The sequence below is a fragment of the Tachysurus fulvidraco genome, chromosome 11, assembly GCF_022655615.1.
Source record: "Tachysurus fulvidraco isolate hzauxx_2018 chromosome 11, HZAU_PFXX_2.0, whole genome shotgun sequence".
In the NCBI taxonomy this organism is placed as follows: domain Eukaryota; kingdom Metazoa; phylum Chordata; class Actinopteri; order Siluriformes; family Bagridae; genus Tachysurus; species Tachysurus fulvidraco.
This window is the reverse complement of record NC_062528.1, coordinates 6787210-6813168: the sequence shown is the minus strand read 5'-3', so window position 1 is coordinate 6813168 and position 25959 is coordinate 6787210. Positions and strand designations below refer to the sequence as shown.

The following is a 25959-nucleotide window of genomic DNA, read 5'->3' as shown; positions in this document are numbered from 1 at the left end:
TACTATTGTCTTATTTAGTAGTTTTTCAATGGATATTGAACAATGGAAGGCTCAGTGTTGCTGTATAATCCACCAAATAGACCTGAAGTGTATGCATTAATTTTAGCACTCAAGGTGATATGTGGTGGTGAATTTATTATGAAGTAACAATGCATGTATCAGCATAGGATTGAAGAGGAATTCAGTTCTGTAACGATATTACAAGTGTTGGCTTTTCATGAAAATATACATATCATGTTTTTATGTATTAATGTTATACATACACATAAGTCTTCTGACGAAGCAACAGCTGTTGATTTGTCAGAGGACTTATGCGTTCATTCAACTGTTGAATTTACTCCTACAGTGTACACCGAACATCTGTGAGGAATTATATTTTATAGTTTTCCACTTTAACTAGAGCAAAACTGTAGGTGTTTCACGTATTTAGGTGTGTTTGCTTTTGTGAAAATGTTTGGGAATTTTTCACACACCTCTAATGAGGATCATTAGGTTATAAACTGTGGTGTCCGGATTAGAATTTTATGAAACTAACATAAAAAATGCAAAGCAGAGGAAGCTTAAGACCACAACTAAGCGTTGTGTAAACTCAAAATTAATAGCAGCTTGAACAAACTGTCACGTTGTGAAATGTGTTGCACATTCCACTTGATATCACGTCTTGTTTGCCATTATTTCAGTTTAAACTGCAGACTTATTTAATTATTCACATAAAGCACACATGTCCATGTGCAGATTGTATAACTAACAGCCAAGACAATGTTCTCTGAGGCAAATTAGTGATAATTTTATCTTATCATGCAGGTCAGCATTCCTACATTGGCCTTACACAGAAACTGCAGCACATAGTAGTTTTTAAATCCACATTAGAAGCTCGCCCCAGGCTCTCTAACGAAGACGGCCTTGCTAATGCAATGAAAAAGCTGTGAATATGGAAGATTGCGATGGCTTTTTCTGCCCTGGCTTGCTGCCTTGTTTGCCAGTTAAATAAAAGTAGTGTGTGAAGTGGATGTGTCAGTTCTGTAGGCAGTGTGAAACATTTGTTCGCTTCATGGGTAAAATGATTTGTTGCTTGAACTTTAAAAACTGACTAACTTTTTTGCCTTAAAACAATCAAATTATCGATGTTTTCTGAGCAGATTTTTGTGGTGAATTTCCTTTATGACAGGCTAGAGAGACGTGAGCATGTGGCTATGTTCAGAGCTACTGCACAATAATGAACAGTACGCCAGTGTGGAAGGATGTTTTACGTTTTAGCACAAGATGTTATTATTATTATTATTATTATTATTATTATTATTATTATTATTATTATTTCACCACCTAATATACAGAAATGAATACGTTGTCATCAGTTGCTTGTCTCCTACTTAAGTCCAAGTGCCTACTCCTTATATTTATAGCACTACATGGCCTCATGCCTCAATATTTCACTAAAATCCTGAGGTTTTGGTCTACTGGTGGTTCCTTAAATCAGAATTGCTTCAAAGTAGGGCAAATTGTTTGTGTCAGACTTTGAAACATGATTCCACAATGTCTCTGTATTCTTTCTTGTATATTTTATAGCTCTGCTTCTTTATTCACTTTCAAACCGACTAAAAGCATGCTTGTTCTCTCGATGTGTCCGTCTCTCATCCTTCTTCTGTAGCATTAAGATTTAAAAAGGTCTTTGTGAGAGTCTGTGAGGGGATAATGGAGGCACAACTTGCTGGCTGTGAATATAGGAACAACTTAAAGCAGCTGAGTGACACACAAACCACACTGACTATTTCTGCCTATGCTCAGTTTAATCCCTAATATGCTAATGACTCCAGGAAGACTTTCCCGATGCCATGCTTGATGTAAAAATACTACTGTGACCCATCAGCTTAATCTCCTCGTATAAAACAAATCAATTTGGTCGAATGAGCAATTCCGGTTTGAATGACTGCCATTATACATATTTGACTGTTGCTAAATGAACAGCAGGAAAGTAAATAAAACACTAGCTTTCCCGTGAGAAAGGGGGAGAAAAAAACATGGAGACTAGCATTATTTGTGTAATAAATGGTATTGCATAAAAGATTATTGTATTGTCATAAGGATTAACAAAATAATAATAATGATAACAGTTATTAATATTATTATTATTTATACATATTGAATATTATTATTAGTAAGAAATATTTTAAAATATTAATGAAGCATGTCTATCAAATAATATATATATATATATATATATATATATATATATATATATTTAATTTTTCTCTGTTCAACTGTCAAACGTTTATTCATGTGTTGCATTTATTAAAGTCATTCAAATTGATTTGTTTTATATGAGGAGATTAAGCTGATGGGTCACAGCAGTATTTTTACATCAAGCAATGCATAGGGAAAGTCTTCCTGGAGTCATTAACATATTAGGGATTAAACTGAGCATAGGCAGAAAAAGTCAGTGTCATTTGTGTGTCACTCGGTGGACTTAAGTTGTACTTATGGTGGAACAGAGCAGTGTGGTGATAAAAGGCATTACACAAACAGATCTATGAAAGATTATATAATTTAATTGATGTGTTCTTGAGTTCTAGCGTGTTGTGCGATTAGCATTAAATATTATGCTGCCCCCTTTTCCATAACGCCTCCTGATTTTTTTTCTTAGGTCAATATCAAACATTGCATAAATGATGCTCTTTATTCTAGCATATTCATCTGAGACTGTTATTGCATTATTTGCATAACTCTGAAGAAAACCACTTTGGAAATACAACCCTCTCTGGCCCTCGTCTTCAATCAATTAGTCTAACAAGATCGTAGTTAGGCTCTGTGGAGGCAGCAGGAGATGCATGTTTAATATTTGTTCATATTAATTAATGAGTGTTACATAACGGTGTAGCTTATCTCCATGCTGTATACGAGACACGGCTCATGTTAGCGATATTACAGGAGGAGAGACTCAAGTGTGCTTTTCTTGCACTAACACTAGTCTTCTGCTCCAGCGGATCTGCGTGAAAGCTTTGATCGAACAACAATTGAAGTTAACTTCTGACACTCAAGGCCTTGGGATTAATCCCAGTTTGTTCTGCTCTGGTAATTCCTTCCAGTGTTCTCACTTACTACAGCCCCAGAGGAGTGCGTCTTAAACGGAAGGGAGGGAACTGATGAAGGTTGGTCGGTGTGATTGAAAGCCTGCACTAGGGATGAGATGAGATGCTCTCATTATCGCGAGAAATTATAGCAAGATAGACTTTTCTGACCATATTTATAGAACACTCAACAACCGCAGACATTTGAAGATCAATAAACTGTTTTTTGAACAACAGCAACCTGCAATATCACATTACAAATTAGAAAAATACACTGAAAAAAGCCATGTGCGGTCAGTCAGATTTAATCAAAGAAATGTTACCTATAGTTGCTATAAAATGTTGCGTTTTTCAACCGAATTTGATTTCACCGCTTACGCTAAACTTTTGAAACTTTTTTTAAGTGCAGTTGAGTCATAAAATAGGTACAGCCTAAAAAAGAAAAATATAAGGAGTAAAAATCAATACAGAACTACTGTAAGCATATACTTTGGAACTAAAAAACTCAAACAAACGTGCATTTAAGCAGTTTTAAACCAGACATACATAATGAAACACAGGTGAACACAATTAGATTGAATGTGTCTGGGAGCGTGAGATGTGCAGGTGGTTGAAGGGAGTGAGAGTTTGTGGCGGCCATGTCTGTAGACTGTAGTGAAACTTACTCAGTGATATATGATGATGTGACGTAAAGAAGTTTCTAATTACTGGATTAAATGATGTAGAGTGAGCGTGATTAATTCTTGTAGTGTTAATGCAAACTCATTTCTTTGTGAAATTTTTCCTGAGGATGTCGGTGCTGAGGAGAACTACTGTATGACTGTAGTATTAAATTAAGCCGATTAAAACACGCACGGTAGAATAACGCAGCGGGGATGAGTTCAAGTCTCGGCTCAGGTGTGAGATCAGTGTTGTGTTTATTCAGGTTTTTGAAAATACGTGATCAAATCATATTCCCACTTCCGCCTTGTGTGTGTGGAGTTTGCATGTTCTTTCCGTGCCTCGGGGGTTTCCTCCGGGTACTCCGGTTTCCTCCCCCGGTTCAAAGACATGCATGGTAGGTTGATTGGCATCTCTGGAAAATTGTCCGTAGTGTGTGTGTGTGAGTGAATGAGAGTGTGTGTGTGCCCTGCGATGGGTTGGCACTCCGTCCAGGGTGTATCCTGCCTTGATGCCCGATGACGCCTGAGATCACAGAGCTCCCCGTGACCCGAGAAGTTCAGATAAGCATTAGAAAATGAATGAATGAATGATCGAATCATACGGATGTACAAAAATGTTACCCAGTTCAGTCACGTGGAACCGATGTACAGATTTAAATTCAGTAAATTCAAGAATGTTTTTTGGGTAGAAGTTTACAGGGTTGGAATTTAAGCCCGTTATATGATTATATTATTGCATTTATTCAGTTGTATCACTCAGACTTGCAAGTGAACAATCCCGCCTTTATGTTCAGTAGAGTTTGCCTTTAGCATGACAGAAGTTGTTCTCAAACTTTGTCTGTTTATTAGGAAGTGTCACGATAGCTGTGTATTCATATGCAAATTGTTATAAAAAGGTCTGTTTTAAAATGTTTGACTAAAAACCTTTTTGGTTTTTTGTCAGAGAAGAGGAGCAATTAAAATTCTCTCTTTCTTAAGTTTTTTTTAATGTTTTTTTTGTTTTTTGGAAAGAGCTGCAATCTTTGGTCTGTTTGAGCTGTCAGGGTTTGAGCATATCCTTGAGATGCACAGCAAGAATAATTATCCGGCGCTCCTTCATCAGAGGCTGTCACATACTCCTGTCAAGCACAGAGAGGTGTCTCAAACATTCAGCTTTATGGAAAGCAACCCATTATCCTCCTTTTGATTAAACTGCTGTTGAACATAGGCTCGCTTGACATAATGCACTTTAATTATAGCACAGAAAATGAAATGTTTATTTGTTTACAAGTAGCTGCATTTAGTCTTTTAGTCCTATGTTCTTATATTTGAACTCCTATGTATGTTTCCCATAGAAATGCTATAATGGAATCATGTTGAAGTTTTCAGCTAAAACAACTGTTGCTGGAAAATACTGCATGAACACGTCTTTAACTCGATGTGACTCATATTGTTTGATTGTAGTTCTAGAGCACCTCATTTAATTCCTCTCTGAAAGGATTTTTATCTCGATCATTTTCTCAGATCCTGACACGTCTATACTAGAGTATATGCTTTTAAAGGAGATTCGAAGCTCTTCTCTAAGTTGCTCTGAATAAAGACGTCTACCAAATGCTGTACATGTTAATGATTTAAGATTTGACTGCGCGTGGTGCTATATATCTATTCGGGAAAACAACAAATTCATGCTTTATGGACGTTTTCCTAGTTATCGATCCTGTACTTTGATGATGAAAGTTTTATTTATTCACAGCCTCATTTTCAGCGCCATTATCCTCTATCCGACGATGCCATAGCAACACAACTCAGTCGGCCATGAGGTGCTCATTTCCTGGAATGTACGAATATGAGATATGTTCTATCTGTGTCTGGCTCTTATCTGCATCTCCATCTCCATTCAGTCCCAGGAGGGGACGTGCGGTTCGTTTTCCAAGCTTTCTTTTCAGACAGCAGCCGTGCCAAACCCCAACCTTAATGTCAGCTTTTTTTTTTTTTTTTTTTTTTAAACTTTATCCCTCCTTCCGTCTGCACTTCCAGACTCTTCGAAAGCCTAATAGATGCTGAGTCATCAACTCCTCAGACTCGCTCCATCATCAGCCATTAAACGTCTACTCCACTCCCGATCTGTGTCTGATGTCATCCGAAGCCGGACGTTCTTATTTCTTTTTCCTTCAGCACAAATGCCTGTTTGAAATATTGCTGTATTGACTGGGAGGCAAATAAAAGTCTATTTTCACCTGTAGAAGCCACATCTGATTTAATCGCTACCTGTCAGACAGAAAGGAAGTTAAAAGCTTTTTGAACTAGTTGCCTATTTCTTTTTCCTTGTTATTTATTTATTTATTTATTTATTTATTTATTTATTTATTTATTTATTTGTAATTTTCTATTTTTTTCCAGAAATTGTTTTAGTGTGGAATAGCCGCCAAAAACTTCCGCTCAATTTCCTTCATTTTTAATTATTTGTCATTTAAAAGCTTTTTGGACATCCCAGACATTTGTTATAGTTTTGTTTATATCCTAAGACCATTTATACGGAACGTCTAGACAGGAACAGCACTAAGCGCTCTGAAAAGCGTAAGTTGATTTCCTTAATTTCCCACAGGCTCTCGGTTGCGTCTGGAGGACAGTCCGCCTCGGATCGTGGAGGACCCATCTGATTTGATTGTGTCTAAAGGTGAACCAGCCACGCTGAACTGCAAAGCAGAGGGCCGGCCTACACCCAGTGTGGAGTGGTACAAAGATGGAGAACATGTCGAGACAGATAAAGATGACCCACGTTCACACCGCATGCTATTGCCCAGCGGCTCGCTCTTCTTCCTGCGCATCGTGCATGGCCGCCGCAGCAAGCCGGACGAAGGCGTCTACACCTGTGTGGCCCGTAACTACCTCGGCGAGGCAGTGAGTCGTAACGCCTCCTTGGAGGTGGCCAGTAAGTCTTTATTTCTAATTTCTGCCATTATTTTTGGGTGCTATCTAGAAATTTGTTCATTCATATGGGCACTGTTTGGTTTACTGTATTATTGGGTTACACTACATGGCCTAAATTAAGTAGACACCTGATCATCACACACATACAGTATTGTGCTTGTTGAATGTTCCATTTCCAAACAATTAAAATGGAATTGGTCCTATAATAACCTCCAGTCTTTTAGGAAGGCTTTCCACTAGGTTTTTGGTTGTGACTTTGGAGATTTTTTTTACTCATTTTAGCCACAAGAGCATTAGCGAGGTTGGTCACTGATCTTGAGTAAGAAGGTCTAGCATGCAATCGCCATTCCTATTTATTGCAAAGGTGTTCATTAGGGTTGAGGTCAGTGCTCTGTGCAGGACACTTAAATCCTTCCACTCCAATCTTGGAAAAAATTTCATGGAGCTTGCGTTATGCACAGCATTACTGTATTGTCATGCCGGGGCAGGTTTGGGCCTCTTAGTTCCAGTGAAGGGAAACTGTAATGCTAAAACATCTAAGAACATTCAAGGCAGTTGTGTCTTACAAATTTAATGGCCACAGCTTGATAAGAGTTAACAAATGGATGTGATGGTCAGGATTCCACATACTGTACTTCTGGCAGTATATCTAAAATGTTATGAGTAAAAAACTAAAGGGCTTATTACACCTGGTCACTTCATGTGTTTTCTGTAATCAGGTAGCTATCCGATCGTAAAAAACACCAGGTCTAAATGCCCTCTGAAACGTTTTCGAGACAGATATAAATCTGATGGTTCAAACCACTTCAGGAGGTGGTCTGGGACGCATTTCAGAGGAAACTGGACAGGTGTAAATGAATGTGGTTGTTCAAGCCACATACGTCAGCGCTATACTCCTCCCAAACGGAAGTACGTCACTCGCAAGTGACTCACGAGTCGTGCATCACGGCAGAAACAAATAACGTGGACGAAACGTATGCACTTATTGCTCTTTGGAGCGATGAAAGCATCCAACAAAAGCTTTGTAAAACATATAGAAACAAAATATTTAAGTATATAGACCAAAGCGTGTTCCATTTCAATTACCCCGAAAATGAGGTAAATATATTTGCATTTTGGGCGGGAGTAGAAAGATCGGATTGATATCCAATTCGCCAAGATACATTTATGTGGCCTAATGTAAATGGAACAGTTTTAACAAATGAGATAGCTATCGGATCAGAGAAAACACACGAAGTGACCAGGTATAAAAAGGCCCTAAGAGTTACGATAATTGTAGATTAATCTGATGCCCAAAATTACATGTAAATTAATTACTTACAATTTATAAACATATTTTGATCGACAGTACGTTTATCAACCGGTACAAAACTACATAAAAAGCTCATGGACAGCTCATAACTGATAAAATCAACTAAAAAGTGAAAGAACATGTCTCTTATGACTAAATTGTAACTCATCATTACCAAATACCGAATAACAAAATGTTGGAATTTGTTAACTCAGGACGATCTCCTCATGCCTGAGTTCAACAAAGTGACATTACTTTTGTCATCATTTAATGGTTAAATTTGGACATATTAAATGGCCATATCCTGGGATATAATATTACTCACTCATGCTTTAGAGCCGTAGAAGGATAAGTCACTGGCCTATGATGTTACCGCATCATTTCACCCACTTACAGTCTTTCTGAAACTGGATGATCCTTCCCAAATATCGGTAAAAAAAAGCCTGGCTTTTTTTTACTGGAAGTAGTAGCAATGATGACGATACATAGAAGAATGTACAGTAATACTTTACTCAGAATGCTTGGATTGATATTGAAAGATAAAAACAGAGTGTGAGCTAATATACTGTACATAAGCATTCAAATGTTACACGTGCAAAAGCAGGTTACACACTGGACGGAGTGACAACCAACCTACCATACATGTCTTTGGACCGGGGGAGGAAATCGGAGTACCTGGAGGAAACGCGGGGAGAACATGCAAACTCCACACACACAAGGCAGAGGCGGGAATTGAACCCCCAACCCTGGAGGTGTGAGGCGAACGTGCTAACCACTAAGCCACCGTGCCCCACATGCAAAGTTAAAACTTCCAATAAGAAAGATGCAAGCCGATTCATTAACAGGGTCTACCTATAATTCTGTCCTTTAAATTAGCAAAATAACAAGTCTACTCTGGTCCGCCTGTGTGCAAGTGAATATATAATTTGTGAAAAAATTGAAATTTCTGTTACGAAGTGCAAAATACAGAGCAGAGTCTATGGAAATAGATTCATTAGACGCCCGCAGTGTGATTTACTGAACCTGACAGATGCTTTAGAAGCAGAAATTGTGTGTCAGAAAATGGTCATGTTTGGATGGAAACCCAGTGTTCAGTTTATTGACTAAACCAAAGCAGACAAACCAAATGGGACCAGCGATGTACAAACGGGCCGAACTAGGCAAAGACAGAATGTAGAAAACAAATGTAAGTCAGAAATGAAGTGACAAGTGCGTGAGCGACAATCAGCTGTTTGTGAGTTTTGATGGAATTTGTAGTTCACTACCTGGCTGGGAATCATGAGAAATGTAATATCTGGTATCCACAAAGGCAGGTGAAGTGCTCACTTAATAATTTGATCTCAAAGGTCTACCCTGGGATGAGGTCCTGGACATTCTGATCGATGGCTATGAAATTCTCTGATTTTAGGTCCTGAGTGTCTTGCGTTAGACCAGCAATATTTCTAAGGGCCATATCGTTCCTGTCAATCAGCTGCTAAATTCTGCCACCATTGTGCCTGTAATTGAGTTCAGCACTCTCTGCATAGGCGAGTTGTCCCTTCAGGTCCTGAAGTGGTGATGGAGCATCGAAAGGACCAGGAACTAGAGCTTACATAGAAGGGCAATAGAAGGTACAGTAGGTGACAAACGATACCAGCATGGGAATCGAAGGTCATACATCACTTCATTGATTTGGTGGATGATCCAATGGACCAGTGTAGTGATGGACCAGTGTAGTGATGCATCAGTTACTGGCACGCTCAGTAAAAATGGACCGTTAGATCAACAAGCAACTGAAAGAGGCCAGGCAATGTTCAAGAGCAGAAAAGCGATGGGTCGAGTGGTGTAAATATAGGATGAACAAGGCAGTGTAGAAGAAGACAACAAAGAAAATGGAACTATAGTTGCATACTACAGATATTGCGAGTGACAATATTCTGTTTGTGGGTTTGATGGAATTGATCGAATGTAGTGCGATGATCAATTACTGGGGTTCTTAGTGCAAATGGAGGTCCTAGTGAAAAGCCATACTCGGTGCACTGGTTATTGCAGTGGATTGGTGGTGACCGGCAAGTTCATTGTGCTGTCTTAATTGTGTCTTATCAGACCGTAATTGGAAGATTCTTCCTGGCCAAAGGCATGTGTTAGACAGTCTGAAAACCATCAATGTATCCTTTTAGAGATGCTAAAATAACTGAAGACATGTTTGACCAGGATCTTTGATGAGTAAAGCAAAGCAGAAAAGTAAATCACACATGGAAAAACCCTACATTATATAATCAGTGCCAAAATCTATGGCTATAAGGAATAAGAATTTGCTGCAGTTTATCAACCAGTTGGTTTCTAGGGACCTCATCTTGTTTCTATATAATTGATCGTGATTACCACCAGTATGTAGTGATGAAAAATGGGTGGATTTCAGTGCCCTATGATCCCACTGTTCTATGAGCCCAAGTAATTAGGTTCTAAGTTCTGTGGTATTTAGAACAACACTTAGCAGTTGAACCATCTAAGTAAACCAGAATGAGTTACAATGAATGTAATTAATACACTGGCAAACTAGATCGAAATATACATACCTAGAAGGGAATTGCAGAGAGATTTGTGTTTCTAAGACTTATTATCAAAATAATAGTCAGCTTCAGCCCTAGTCGAATATAACCCCGCTGAAGTGGTTCTGCAGATAGTAAAGATTAAACCCTGGATCTATATAAATCTGCTACACAATCATTATGGCGATGAAGAGCTAGTCTTTACCTTTACTGAAAATGATCTTTTTTTTGGGTGATCGCTCTATGTCTGGACTTATATGAGGCGAGTAAATGAGAGGTAAGTGATGCATGAATTGTCGTCTGTGACCAGACTAGTTTCTTTCACCAATCAAGAGTTTGGAGCCAGGGTGATCGGCGATGATGTGAGTGATGAGGTTACTGGAAAAGACTTCACTTTGGAAGGTAGATCCTTTGAAAGGACTCATTTATATGTCCTTTGGTAAAAATACCAATTGCCTAAATAAAACCAAATAAGAAAACAAATACAAAACAGCAACAACAAAAAAGAAATTGATGATGACTTGTTGATTACCAAGCAAATTAGGATCCAAGTGACATTTTCAAGAGTCAAATTGTGATGGCTATCCAATTGAGTCAGAGCATTGCCAAAACACCAGGTCTTTAGAGGTTTTACTGGGATGCAGTGGTTATTAACTACCAAAACTGGGCACCTAAGCCTTATTGATTTGTATAGGGAGCAAAGATTATCTATCCGACAGAAGAGCTACTGTAGCATTAACTGCTTAAAAAGTTTGTGCTGGCTATGATAGAAAGGTGTCAGGACACCCAATGCGGCACTGATTGCTGTGCCTGAGGCTTTGTAGTCACATATTAGTCATGCTGACATCCATCCACCACTGAAAAGCTACAATGGGTACATGAGCATCAGAACTCGATCATGGAGCAGTGGAAGAAGGTGGCCTGGTCTGATGAATCACATATTCTTTTATACTATTTGGCTGTGTGTGTGTGTGTGTGTGTGTGTGTGTGTGTGTGTGTGTGTGTGTGTGTGTGTGTGTGTGTGTGTGTGTGTGTGTGTGTGTGTGTGTGTGTGTGTGTGTGGAGATTACCTGGGGAAGAGATGGCACCAGATGCAAGAACCTGGTCATCATCCATTATATGTTATACAGTAACATTTATATTGTCATAGTCGATGTCAAATGATTCATTTGATTTGTCTTAATTTATAGGTTTGTGTTGGCTTGCGTATTTTTTGCTTTATATATTTTCATTAATTTCATTTCATAGAATTGTGTCGATGTTCTTAGTCCCTGACCTAGAGAACAAGCATGAGGATGTTTTTGATAGAGACTCCAAAGCACTTCTATAAGTCCCCCAGCATTAGGGTGTCTGCTAAAGGCTGTAAATCTAATAGAAATAAACAATGTGAAGTAAACAGTATATCCAAATAAAAGTGCAGTAATCCGTTCCAATTATATTGTGTGTATAACGATCGTACTAAGGTTTACATTAGCTAGACTGCATAGGCATACATTTACACACACCCAGGAGCAGACCTAGAATAATTTTCCAAATTTATGGGATACCAAATTCCTTAAAAACCCATACAAATGATTTGTGCATGAATCTGTTCATATCCTTCTTGATAAATGAGGCCCATTGGCAGAATGTGGTGAGTGATGAATCCACCTGTCGACTATACAGCGATTGGGTGTGCATGGATAATGTGGTTCATGGAAATCGTGGATAAGTTCCAGTGTAGTAGGACAACGAATATATAGTAAAAGAAAACAAAACAAAAAAAAAAAAACAGATTCTAATATTGTTTTGCATGTGACATTATAACATACATTATATACGATGTACACAATTTATCAGATCAAATATACGGTTTAGTTTTTACAGGAAAAACTATTGGACCCTGTTGTAGTTAACATTTTATGTAATACATCGAATTGATTCAAGACTGAAGTATATGTGATTTAGAGCTGAATATGATCTCAGTAGGCTTTATTATCCAGTTGCTGTCATGTCACACACATTCAAGGTTTTCCTCTTTTCCTATTGAAGTAGAAGTAGAAATATTTGCCCCTTGTAATTGCCACACAGCTGATATCCCGATAGCATGCCGCAGAAACATCTGAGTCACAGTAAGTGCATTGATTTGTAAAGAAGCATAACGGATTAGAGTTGCTTCATTAACAACACTAAACAGCAGTTTAATATCAGCCCCATTCCCTTGGCTGGATCTAATTCTCAGCTTTAGTCACTAACAGCTTGTAGCTGAATGACCTCATCATCAGATTGCATCAATGATAATTATGTATTTATGCTAAGGATCCCTTATGTACTATTGCTTAAGTATTTACTTATTTATCAGCAACTACTTCTGTTATCAGCAGTGATTTAACATCAGCATCTTAAACCTCAGATTTGTTCTAGGATCAAGACCTATTTTCCATGTAGAGCTTTTGCAGAACCGAGAACTTTTGTACCTGGCTGTGGATGAGACCGTCTTCCAAATGCTGGAAATGGTGTCACAATGAAATAGGAATATGGAAGGAATTTGCATCTGTTTTTGGGGTGCTGGTATTCAGCACATAATCTCTTAGTCATGTCTCAATCCACAGTGGAGGTGAATGACTCATATGAAAGCAGAGCTATCACGAATTGCATTGTTTTGTAAGTATTTGTGTTTTACCTAGCCTACTAGTGGCAAAATCTTTATAGAAAACACTGGTTTCTAGTTTCAAAGTAAATGCTGATATGAAACCCATTTATATTTTGGCAGACATCATTATCCAGAGCAACTAAGATTTTATTATTATTTTTTAATACAACTGAGCAATCGAGGGCTAAAGGCCTTTCTCAGGGGCCCGGCGGACCTGGCATTTGAACTCATAACATTCGGATTGGTAGTCAAATGCATTAATTACTAGGCTAGCACATCCCGTTTCTGCTTGCTGAGATGCCCCAAGCACCCACGCTTATGTTAAAGCTGCTCACCCAGAGACCGTCATGCCTTCTTTGAACCCAAGGTTGTGTCAGTCAGCTGTATGGTCTGGTCTTAATCAGCAATCAGGTCTGTGCTGAACTCAGAGTTTGCGATGAGCCATTAGTTCCTTAGGAGCTCTCGGTTGCACTATTATAAACTGTTGTAGAAATGACATTATTCATATTTACATTATTTACTGTAGAGTGTCACCCAAATGAGGATGGGTTTCCTTCTGAGTCTGGTTCCTCTCAAGGTTTCTTCAATATATCATCTCAGGGAGTTTTTTTTTGTTTTTGCCAACATCGCCTCAGGCTTGTTCTTTAGGAATACATGTCCGAGATGATCAGTAATCTAATTTTATTCTAATTCTATTCTCTTTCTATGCTTCTATAAAGCTACTTTGAGACAATGTCAACTGTTAAAAGCGTTATACTGAATAAACTGAATTACCTCTGGCTTGTCATTAGGTATAGATATATAATATTTAAAATTTTAAGTTAATTTTTTTTTTAATTAATTTTAAACGTTAATTGTATGTATTCATTTATTTATTTTTATCCTTATTTTTATATAACAAATAAATATAATAAATACAATTATATATTTATTTCTTTTTCCCCTCTCTCTTCTGTTTCCATATTTCTGTAAAGCTGTTTTGAGACAATGGGAGTTGTCAAAAGGGCTATACAAAAAATTCATTCAAAAATTTGAATTTGAAATGTATTTTGCATTTTGTATAATTTAGTAAAATTCTGTGTAAGGTTATCGCAACAAAGGTAAAAAAACATATCACAATGAAAACCAACAATGTCCTGACTAATTTTAATTTCAGACTTGCGGCGATAAAATAATTTTTTTATATACTGCTAGAAATGTCCCATAAGTCGATTCCCATTTTGTCGACATACTGGTAAAAATGGTTAAATCTGCATGCGCAACCACGTCTAAGGTATGCACACATTTTTTTTGTTTTCCAAAACATGCCTCGATCCAGTTTGGTTTCTAAATGATGATGTAAGTGCTGACAGTGGAACCATTAGCGAAATGGATTAAGAGGATTACTGGAGCTGAGGTAAGAACCGCAATCAGAGGAAGAATCATTTCACCTTGAAAGAGCAGGTTTACTCGTGTGTAAAAACCTTAACTGTCGCAATGAAATCATTTATCTATGAGACAAGGCTGCAAAAAAGAAATCATTATATACATACTGCAGTTGGTAAATTATTTATATTCGATATAGAGAGGCAATCTAAAGAGCAGGCTAGGTCATATTTCACCGTTATGCCACATTCAGTATACATATCTGCTACTTAATGGGCTCTCTGCTGTATTAGTAAGACCTGTACTGCACTTAGGGATCAAGTGCTTGTCCTTGTGGGTGATGAAATCACGAGAGTGAGGTCATAGCAGTGGGATCATACACTGTTGCCAGTCTGCTCCCCGTTAGCTGTGATTCATATGCTAATTAGCGCTGGCCTGCTGCCTACGTTCTGGCTGGGTGATCTATGAGCGGAGGACAACAGGTGGAGGAAGGCGAGGATGTGGGCTGGCGATTCGACCTCGCTTCCTCCCATGCACCTCTTTTGAAATTTGTTTACATCTGCTAGAGCTGCGGCTCCTGCAGCGTAGATTACACGGCGGGGGGAGAATACGCAGCCGTCCATGGACGCATTAGGCATTACATGTTGATAAGCGAGCCACATTTGGAGTGATAAATCAGTTTTTAAGCCTTTTGTGGATTAGGAGAATAATGCAGTGCTGCCATTCCCTGTCATGCCTATAATTTTTTTTATGTTATGATATTTGTTATTCAAGGGAGTGCAACATTTTTTTAGGGTTTTTTTTAAATCCAGAATGATCCCCAGGAGTAAAGCTAACCTTTATGGTTATGTTGTTTTACATAAAAACGTAACATCATAATATTATAACAAAATGCTATAGGATTAAAAAGCAATATGGTTTGACCAAATTTTTTTCTACCTGTAAGAATCACAGGATGCAGGATAGCTAACATAAAACAGGGTTTATTAACAAAAAAAGAACACGGAACATAGACACCAGGACACCGACTAGACAGGACGAGGACAAAACAAGAATTCCGCACTGCTCAAGGCAACGCGGCTTGACTAAATACTACTAATAAATAACGAAAAGCACATGGCCAAAGTCCGGGATGAGTCCTGACAAGGACTGTGTGAAGCAAAACTGAGATACTTTTTGTTACCGTGATGGAAATCATATCCCTCCAATAGGAAGACATTCCAACCCAGTTTCTCACAACACATTTCACACGTTTCATTTTTAGCACACATATTCATTTTAAAATGAATAAATACTTTACTAATTTCCATAAGATATTAATTCAAAACATTAGCTAAAAGATTTATCAAAACGGTTAAATTGTGTAACTTATCTAAAGCTCAAAATAGTTACATATCAGATTTCTCACCTTTTAAAATTCCTAACCCTAACCCTATACTTTCTTAATCTTTTTGTGGCATTGAATTTTAATCACTTAAACTTTAAACCCAAGCTTAAATCCAAGCTTCTTACAATACTTTAGTGGGATTTTTTTTTTAGTTCAGTCATGAAATCTTTTATGAGGTTTAGGTCAGAGCTTTATGATGGCCATTCCAATGCTTTAAGCTGTAAGCTATTTTGTTCCACCTTCTGAGAATTGGGTATGATTTTTTCCAAGATTTGAACTTAACAGGCTTTAACTCCTTATTCCTTGAAATGTTGCTTTATCATTTCTATCTAATCCTTAATTATCTACATAATAAAAGTCTCTTGTTTTAACCAAATACCCCCACAGCATAATTCTACCATCTCCATGCTTTACATTTAGGTGTTCTTCTTTATTCCTCTATACCTGCTGTTTCAACAGTTCCTTCAGTGTTGTCCTGAGGCTTAAAACGTTTCATTTTTTTTTCCATCCCTGGAAATTCATTTGTGCCTCCTACCCTGAACTGTGTCTGTTTGTGGTTGGTGGTTTGAAATGTTTAGAAATTGGTTCTGGAGTTTAAATTGAACTGAATTTGTGGAGGTCCAGTTTTTTTTCTGAGTTGCTTGGATGTTCTCATTGTATCAAGGGCAAAGAGGTACTCACTAAAAATACATCCACACATACACTCCCACTTAACACTCCCACCAAATTTAATCATCTTTTAGTCAGTACACCAGTTTCTGGAAACTTCTCGACAGTCAAATTGGTGTAAGGCAAAACTCTGATGAAGTGAAATTCTGAATAGCTGAAATAAACCTGTCTCTAAACTTAAAAAGATTTTAAAAGACTCTGGTGTGGACAAAATGGATGCCTTTATGGATTAACCCAAATGAATAAATTCTGTAAATGTGAAAATTATTTTGAAAGCCATTAGCTTACCCTCTAAATAAAGGTGGCAGAAAGAATCAAAATGTGCATTACACGGCGATGCTGTAAAAGAACGAGTTTTTGGTTCCCCAAAGAACCTTTCAGTAAATGATCATTTGAAGCACCATAAATAACATTCGTATAGCCTAATAAACACCTCATAGTCTACAAAGATCTTTTTCTGCAATGGAAACCTGTCATGGAAATGAAAGGTTTTTCATAGAACCATTAAGTCCCTTTAATTTTAGGAGTTTAGGCATATTTAAAACTACTGACCTCAACTGTATTTGTCTCTAACTGGTCAAATGAATGAAATGGGTTTAATCCAGTAGAACTAATTCAAATAAATTTCATTCAGTTTATTTAATTCAGTTTATTCAGTATAATGCTTAAAATGCTTTTTTAGTTGACATTGTCTCAAAGCAGCTTTATAGAAGTATAGAATGAGAATAAAATTAGATTAGTGATCATCTCGGACATCTATCCCTAATGAACAAGCCTGAGGCGACATTGGCAAAAAAAAAAAAAAAAAAACTTCCTGAGAGGAAGAACCCTTGAGAGGAACCAGACTCAAAAGGGAACCTCATCCTCATGTGGGTGACACCAAACAGTAAATAATGTAAATATGAATAATGTCCTTTCTACAACAGTTTGCAGTCAAGTGGAATTGTACAACCAAGAGCTCCTGGGGAACTACAGTAGTAGTCAGGATCATTTCTGATGTCCCCTAATGTCCAATTGGACCATCTGTCAACAGACACATTAGGATAACAAATGTCTATGTTAACAAATCAACAAAATACTGTATTATTTTACACATTTATATAATAGCTTAATGTCTGCTGTTTATGTTCATGAAAAAATATTTAAATAATTAATATGTAAAAATGAAAGGGACCCTGGCTGAAAAGGACATGTGACACACATGGCAGGATATAAAGGAAAGCTAAAGGACACTTGCTGAGCTCCCAAAGAATCTGACAGTACTATTTCCACACTCCAAGAGAAATGTGTAAAGCACATCAGGCTTTCCTAAAATAGCAACACTTTTCTGTTGTCTATTGTGTGTAGGCGAAAATGATCTGTTTTACAGCACTAAATGTGTGTGTGTGTGTGTGTGTGTGTGTGTGTGTGTGTGTGTGTGTGTGTGTGTGTGTGTGTGTGTGTGTGTGTGTGTGTGTGTGTGTGGCTGGGGGAGAAAAATGGCAGTGCTTCCTGGGCTAGGATTAAGATAAAGTAGGACAAACAAAAAAGTAATCAAACTTGCTTAAAAGGCATCTGAGCCAGCTGTTCCCCTCTCATTCAGTGTGGGATTACGGAGTAATGACGCTTTGAAGGCTGCGTTAATTTTCCTCATCCAGCACCTTCACAAAGTGCATTATATGAAGCCACTGGATTTATTGTCTTTTCCATTTAGAGCGATGTGTTTGTGCATTTAGAATTCATTCAAGCAGTTTGATTTGGCACAAAATAGATTAGATTAGGAAGTTGCCCTTATTAAAATGTGTTCTTGTTTTCAATCACCTTTTACCTGACTGAACCGTACAGTATATGTGTTCATGTCTTCTGAGACTCTTTTTCGGGGTTGTAGTGAATCAGCAGTTACTGTACAGTTCAGCACGAATGCCTGGATGGTGGTGAATTTAAATCCCTTGCCTGTCAGCGAGACAGACAAACTGCCTTTAAAAGAGAAGCCTTAAGAAGCCTTTATCTGTCACATATACAGTACATTACAGAACATTCTTTCTTTGCATGTCCCAACTTTGGAGGTTGGGGTCAGAGCACAGTGTAGCTGTCATACAGCAGTGAGGTGTAAGGGCCTTGCTCAAGGGCCTAACAGCAGTAGCTTAAACCTTGATCCTCCGACCAACAACCCAGAGCCTTAACCACTTGATCCACCACTGTGTCCAAAAGAACAGGGAGAACATACAAGATCCATTCACGCAGGCACCGGCAGGAATTAAGCCCCAGCTTCTGAAACCCGCACTTCTCAGGAATATGCTCAAATTGTGTTGGGTCAAAGGGAATAAATGATCAGCTCACTAAGATAATTTTGTTTGGACTTGGCACATCATCATACTTCATCAGCAGAGGTGATGCTCGGCATCTTTTTATACTGTGCCATCTACATTCCCAGCATTCCTTTGTGTGTTAATCAGTTGTTAGACACACATATCAGCCTCTTACTGACCGGAGTCTGGCCGAGTGTTTGTAAACACAGACAATGCGGTGATGAATCCCGTGGTCTCTTCCAGCAAGCCAGGCGTTCATTAGCTAAGACTTGTGGGTGGACAAAACAAGTTATGTTATTTTAACTCACCTCTGGAGTGGATTTATTTATGCAGTTCTTTGTCTGCTGAAGTACTCAACGACAGAGCGCTGAACCATCCTGAGCCTGCAGTCGTATCACTTATTCAGTCTGTTTGCCTCCTAAACTATTATTTGTCAAGCAGGTATCTACTGCATGATGCATGCAGGTCTGCCTAATATCCAAAAAACTGCTTGTGTAAATGTTTAGAATTTTTTTGTCCATGTCGATAATGCACAATAAATTATAACGGTTGAAAAAAAATCTCTTTTGGAATCTGAGGTCTGAGTGAATTTTGATATTTCTTTCAGGCCCCTTTAAATGTAAATAAAAGGACCAAATGTTGAAGGAGATTCTCAGCAGAATTTGGCAGTGGCACATTAATAATGCACTGCCCAACAGGCTTGCCATTTAGCGTCCCTTCATGAGCCCTACAGGAGGCCGAGAAGAAAGCAGCCCTGGCCTTTTGAAAGGAGAGTGAGGCTCTGCAACAGAAGTGGCCTTTTATTCTTTTTGCTCGTGGAACAGAGATTCAGATTGTGTTACCTCTTGGCTACCAATCAGTTATATTGGCTTTCAATAATGCAAAATGTATTTAATCTGAGCAGGATCTAAGACGCTTGAATGAATCTGGTCAGGGCACATGGGCTGGCTGCAGCAAGTCAAGTCAAGCCAAGTCAAGAAGCTTTTATTTTCATTTCAATCATATATACTGTAGCTAACTCAGTACATAGAGAAATGAAACAACGTTTCCCCAGGACCATGGTGCTACATAAAACAAAAACAAGACAGAACTAAGGACCTAGTTCAAACAATGCAAGACAGACAATACTGTACAATACACTACAGGACAGATACATAAAATATAGCACAGACCAGAGTACAGAATGTCATAGCATTGTGCAAATAGAGATTAATAAACAGTAAGAGGGTTTGCAGTGGGCAGGGGTATACATAGTCCACCCAAATTTGGGTCTTGTCTACCCAATCAAAGTTAAATTTTTTTTAGCAGCTAACGAATGCTCATAATTAATCCGACATTAAATTTCATTACATTTATTCATCTATCGTTACAACCTGATGTATTGTGCGATGTATCGTAACTGCTCCTCCCCAGTCCTCAATGAGTGCTCCAAAGCAGACCCATCTTTTGGCTATTTTAGCCCCAGTTCCCGGCTGTTCTTAATTTAAATAACGAGCCATCCCAGCCAATATTAGCTAATTACCCAAAGTGTGCTTCCGGTAATATATTCCGCTCATTTTATTATTCCAGGTATTGAACGTGACCAGAGGTCACAGTATTCTGTTCTACGTGATGCATGTTTCTGTTTCCCATGTCAAGCACATGTCACTACTGACGATTAGGATGTTGTATTTACTGTTTATTGTTCACCGTTTGAATTCTTACATCACTACCCATGCACCTTGGTCCGTAGAAACGCCATTTCGTTCTGTTGTATACTGTGTATGTTGAAGAATAAAGCTTGATTTGAGTTCAGTTGAGTGACTTGATTTTTACTTCACATGGTTTTAACAACTGGAAAGCGGCACGTAACGGGTGGGTTACAGAAACATGCATCCAGCTACAGTCATGTGCAAAAGCAACAGTGGAATCCATCGACTGTATGCTGCTGGGAAAAATACAGCTTAAAAAAAACACTTTTATATCAGAACAATCTCAGTGTAGTTAAGATTGCTTGTGTGAACGATTTAGGGCTCTGTAGAATTTTGTAAATATTGGTTATGGGGAGAACTGGATTAGGTTTTGGGGCACTTCCACTGATTGCCCACCTAGCATTTGTACCAACCCCACTTTAATATAATTGGCTGGAACTGGCCATGGCACAAACACTGACATTTTTTGTTTGGACATAAATCCAGGTTGTTTATTTTGACTGTCAAAAAACAGGAATAGTTAAAAAATAGAAACAAAAATAGAAAGGAGCAAGGGGAATAGCAAACAACCCAACAGGCAGTTTCAGGCAGAAAGCAGGGTCAAAAACAGGCAGAGGGTCAATCAGGGTAGTAGCTGGTTCCTGACAGGCTTAGGAAAACGTGTGCATGTGACCTGTGATGATGTGACATTATGCTTCACTTAAATAAGACAAAAGCTATGACATTGTGGTCTCTGAGAGATACAAAACAACACAATCTTGAGCAAAATAAACATTTGGAAACCTGCTCATCCAAAATGAATGTAATTAGTTTTATCACAGAGCAGATGTGCAGGAATTCTTGTGGGTTTGACTTTTGCCATGTAGATCTGGCACACAGTGAACTCAAGATAAAGAGAAGATGACACACGTTTTATATGACATTTGAGAAATAAATAAATATAAATTTTCTTTATTTTGAAAAAAATAAAAATTGGAAATCAGTCATTATTATATTTTCTCTCTCTCTCTCTCTCTCTCTCTCTCTCTCTCTCTCTCTCTCTCTCTCTCACACACACACACACACACACACACACACACACACACACACACACACACACACACACACACACACAGATATTACTATTATTATTTTATTATCTTATTTAAATGGCAAATCAGACATTATTATGATTATGATCTCCTTCTTGTTTAACCTGCATTTACTTTGACAGCTTCGTGGTTGTGGTTCACAGCAACGTCATACACTGTGCTTGTAATTGTCAATCCAGTAGCCCTGGGTGATATGACCTAAATAAATGTAATGTAATAAACATTTACGTTTGAAAAGATGTTGTTTAGTCAATTCAATGGTGTACAATGTCTCAAAAGCTGCAGTGTCATGTTTGTAACTATAACAGATTTGTGCCCAAAATGTCAGATAGAACTGTATGATTCAAAGGTCTCAATATCTTGGTGTATATAAAAAAATATATAGTTCTAAAATATTTTTGCAATATGGCTCACTATGCTGATCTCTTGGAATTTTCACACACGCAACAGTCTCTAGAGTTTAAACAGAATGATACAAAAACCAACAGACATCCATGTGAAGGGGCTGCAAGCTGAAATGCCTTTTTGATAAGAGAGACCCGAGTGGTTTAAGCTTACTTGAAGGATAGATAATCAGTCGTTATAGCTGTGGTGAGCACTGAGGTGTTTGGTCTACAACAGAAGATCAAACTGGGTTTCACACCTGAACATGAGTCTGAGGAGATCATGGACACAAACTCACCCATACTGGACAGTTCTGTTAGAAAAAAAAGTCATCAGATCTTTAGTCTTTAGCTGTCTAGTTTCACCGAGACTGTGCCCATGATATCCTCAGATTCTTGTTTATTTTCTGACTGAGCAGAACCTGATGTAGTATTTTACTGCTGTAGCTCACCCACCTCATGGTTCCATGTGTTGTTTGTTCTGAGATGCTTTTCTACTCACCACAGTTGTAAAGAGTGTCATTTAAGTTAAACTATAGACTTCCTGTCAGCTTATACTAGTCTAGTCGTTCTCCTCTGACCTCTCTTATCAACAAGGTGTTTTCACCTGCAGAACCGGCATTCATTTAGCGTTTTTTTGTTGGTTCTTTTCCCAACAGTCTGTGTAAACTCTAGAGACTTTTGTGGGTGAAAATCCGAGGAGAATTCTAATGTTTGATTTCGTGATTTCTTGCACTGTGCTGGTGCTACATAAACGAGAGGTGTTTCTAATAAAGTGGCCGGTGAGGTACAGGCTGATGGGTGCATGGCATTCGGGGTGTTCGAATTGACTTATATTGAAATCAATGTTAAAGAATGTAGTCTTGAATACTGGGAATAATAATACTGTTGAATAATTGAAACTTATTGAGTGAAGTGATGCACATAAATGCTCGTGGGCTTGTGGGTTCTTGGCTGTTGAGCTACTCATGTAGCTGAGTATCGACTGGAGTTCATGTCAGTCCGATACATAATTGTTTAAATGCAAATATCCTGTCAGTCACGTGACCTTTCCGGACTCTAAGACAAAGCTCGATGCTCATGTTGCTGCCGTATCTTGGATGGCTAAAAATAATACTACCGGTTCGTTTCCTTCCGCTTTCTCCTCTTTGGCTCATACAGTATATAGTAGAAGACAAGGGAGTGGATACTTGGGGGCAGGGTCTTATCTGCCTGACACAGAGCCTTGAGACAGGAGCAGGGACAGGGTCGAGTGTGTTTCGCTCTTCCATTTAACTAGGCGTGTGGTATTGCTGCAGACCTTACGGGCCAGCTGGAGGTAAACAGTGACACTTTTCCTCTGTTCTCCTCTCTACCTTAAGCAGAGCTCATGAATTACTCATGACTCTTGTCTAGTGAAAGATGCGGCATGTTTCAGAACAGCTTGTCCTCGTCCTTGCTTGTTCATGGGTCTTGTGCAAGTTATATTTAATTCAGCAAGGCGATTGGGGAGAAAGTAGGTAAGAGAGTGACAGAGAGGGTGTGTGTATGGGCATGATATGAGTAGGATGCATTTTGGGACGAGGCACATTGGCATACGGTGCAGTTTAGGCTTGTCAATCAGACAGTTAGTGTTAGAAATGGCTGGTGAAATATGCTGTTAGTCCCAGGATTCAACTGAATCTACTGTATGTGTTTTTTTCACCAATTGGTAATGAATGTCCTTCCATCCATCCATCCATCCAACCAGACAATTTCTGAACGGCCTACACAGGGTCCCAGAGAACCTGAAGGCTTTCCCAAGTGACTCGGGGCACAGGGTGGGAGAAACACCTGAATGATATAGAAGATAGCTATAGATATAGAAGCCTTTATTTTGTCTAATATTCATTGCAGCACTGTGAAATTCTTTCTTTGAATAACCCAAATTTTTTTGTTCTTTTTTTGGTCAGTCATGATACAGTACAGCGCCTTAACTGCTTGAGCCACCACTGCCTCCAAAGCACAGGGAGATCAAACAGGCTCCATTCACATTGGCATTAGCACAGATCCTGAAGCTTGTGAAGAAAACCACTAAGCCCCTTTTCCCAGACCACTGGCCCCCTAGCAATGGCGGTCTCACTGATATTCACTTTAACAATTGGTAGATTTTCAAAAATACATTTTTTAAATGCTCAATATATTGTTTTCACCATGACTCACAATATATGCAATGCTTATATACAAAATACACACAAAGCCCCTGAACATGCTTGGGGATAGTTGCAGTGTGAAATGGGCAAGTAAAAGCTTGCAGTGTGCTGTCCACTCCCATGTTTTGTTAACCTAGAATCCTATTTGTGATGTCTGCTAGTTAACTAGTTATCTGCATGAATGCAGACCAAGAGAAAAATATAGTAATCGGAGTGTGTGATTATAATCCATCTATAACTCCATTTATAAAGTTCATATTATGGCACAACATGTTGAAACCCTCAACAAAAAGTCATGAATATTTCAGCTAAGAGCTGTGGTGCTCTTTCCTCATGTCTCATAGAAGCATGTCACTTTAAATGTAGGGTCTACTTCCTGTCCTGTTTACTGAGAAACGCTTCAGAAAACTGAGTCGGGACGACAAGCTAAAAAAAAATCAAAACAAACGTGTAGCCAATGAGCAGAAAGGGGCGGGGCTTGTCAATATGTGGCAGAGAGAGTGTTCAGTGCGCATGTGTGACATTAGCAGAAAGCGGTTTTAACATTGATATGGAGGATAAAAACAAAAGAAAGAAAGCTAAGAAAGACTTACGCTAAGGCAAGAAGTAGGACCATGTTAATATAGGATCAGCTTTCCAGCGCTGGAGAGAACTGAAGGAGCAGGAAGTTGGCCACATATTCACAGAGTTCCCGAGTCAATAACTCCTGAGCTAAACACTGTTACTACACAAAACACGGTTGTAGCTGCATCTCTACATTACTACAATAGAAAAGAGGTGTTATTTGTGTAGTAACAGCATTTAGCTCAGGAGTCATTGACTCGGGAAACTCGAATCGGTGAATATGTACACACGCGCACTGAACACTCTCTCCGCCCATATCGACAAGACCCGCCCCTTTCTGCTCATTGGCTACACGTTTGTTTTGATTTTTGTTTTGTTTGGTGGCCTAACGCAGTTTTCAGAGGTTTTTGCTCCTGATTTTGAAAACTTTTTCCTTCATGAACATTTGTTATTAGTCATTTAACCCTTTTTAGCAGAATGTAAATGAACATATCAGACACTGTCAATCAGAGTAAATAAATTGGACACTGTTGGCTTACAGAGAAAGATGTTTTTTTTATATATCAGTTGAGATAACCTTACACAGAATTTTAGTGGTTGAAGTGCCCTTGGGGCAGTGAGAAGAAATGTGTTTCATGTCATCATGTTCTTTGAAGAAAAAAAAAACATTTGTGTGAAATAAGAATAACAGAAAAATACGGGTTCTTAAAGGTCTGAGTGTCTATTTTTTATAAGAGTCATTAACACCCACTGTGGAGTTGCGACATGACAAAGATATTCAATGTTGAAAATCAGCAGCATAAAACAGACACAAAATCCAATTATTTGGTCTCTGGGGAAAAAAGAGTTAAAAAGACACCAAATGAAAAGATTTATTTTAAAAGTCAGTAGAGATTAGGATTTATTTTCTTTCACTGGTTGCCGAACCTACAGTACATATCTGTTCGGCATTATCTGCTGGTCTCAAGCATCTGGTCTACTGGCTTGTCGGCTTCTGTTGCCAGAATGACATCATCTATGTATAAAGTAACACATACATAATAACAAAACTATTATTTAGTGTCAGTTAGTGAAAGAATTGAGCTATACAGATTCATGTTGGAATAATGACATATTATTGTGCCCAGATTAGCAGGCAGTTTAAATTATCTTTGTTTCTGGCCAGAAACAAAAGGGTTAAGCATTCTGAATGTGCACTTCTCCTCCTCTCGAGGTGCTTCAGAGAGAAGGGGTTGCTGGGTAGGACAGATGTCAGCATG

At 38.4% G+C, this 25959-nt stretch overlaps 2 protein-coding genes across 3 annotated transcripts in view; one reads left to right on the top strand and one right to left on the bottom strand.

Moving 5' to 3' along the window:
- LOC113660485 (roundabout homolog 2-like) overlaps positions 1–25959 on the top strand; it is an 88063-nt gene that overhangs the window by 1279 nt on the left and 60825 nt on the right. For both annotated transcript variants that reach the window (XM_047820789.1, XM_027174032.2), the window contains exon 2: positions 6312–6638. In XM_047820789.1, coding sequence (XP_047676745.1) covers positions 6312–6638 — 327 coding nt within the window. The remainder of the gene's footprint in view (positions 1–6311; positions 6639–25959) is intronic.
- The window catches only part of esamb (endothelial cell adhesion molecule b), a 108677-nt gene that overhangs the window by 80192 nt on the left and 2526 nt on the right, over positions 1–25959 (bottom strand). The gene's annotated exons all lie outside the window — the stretch shown is intronic.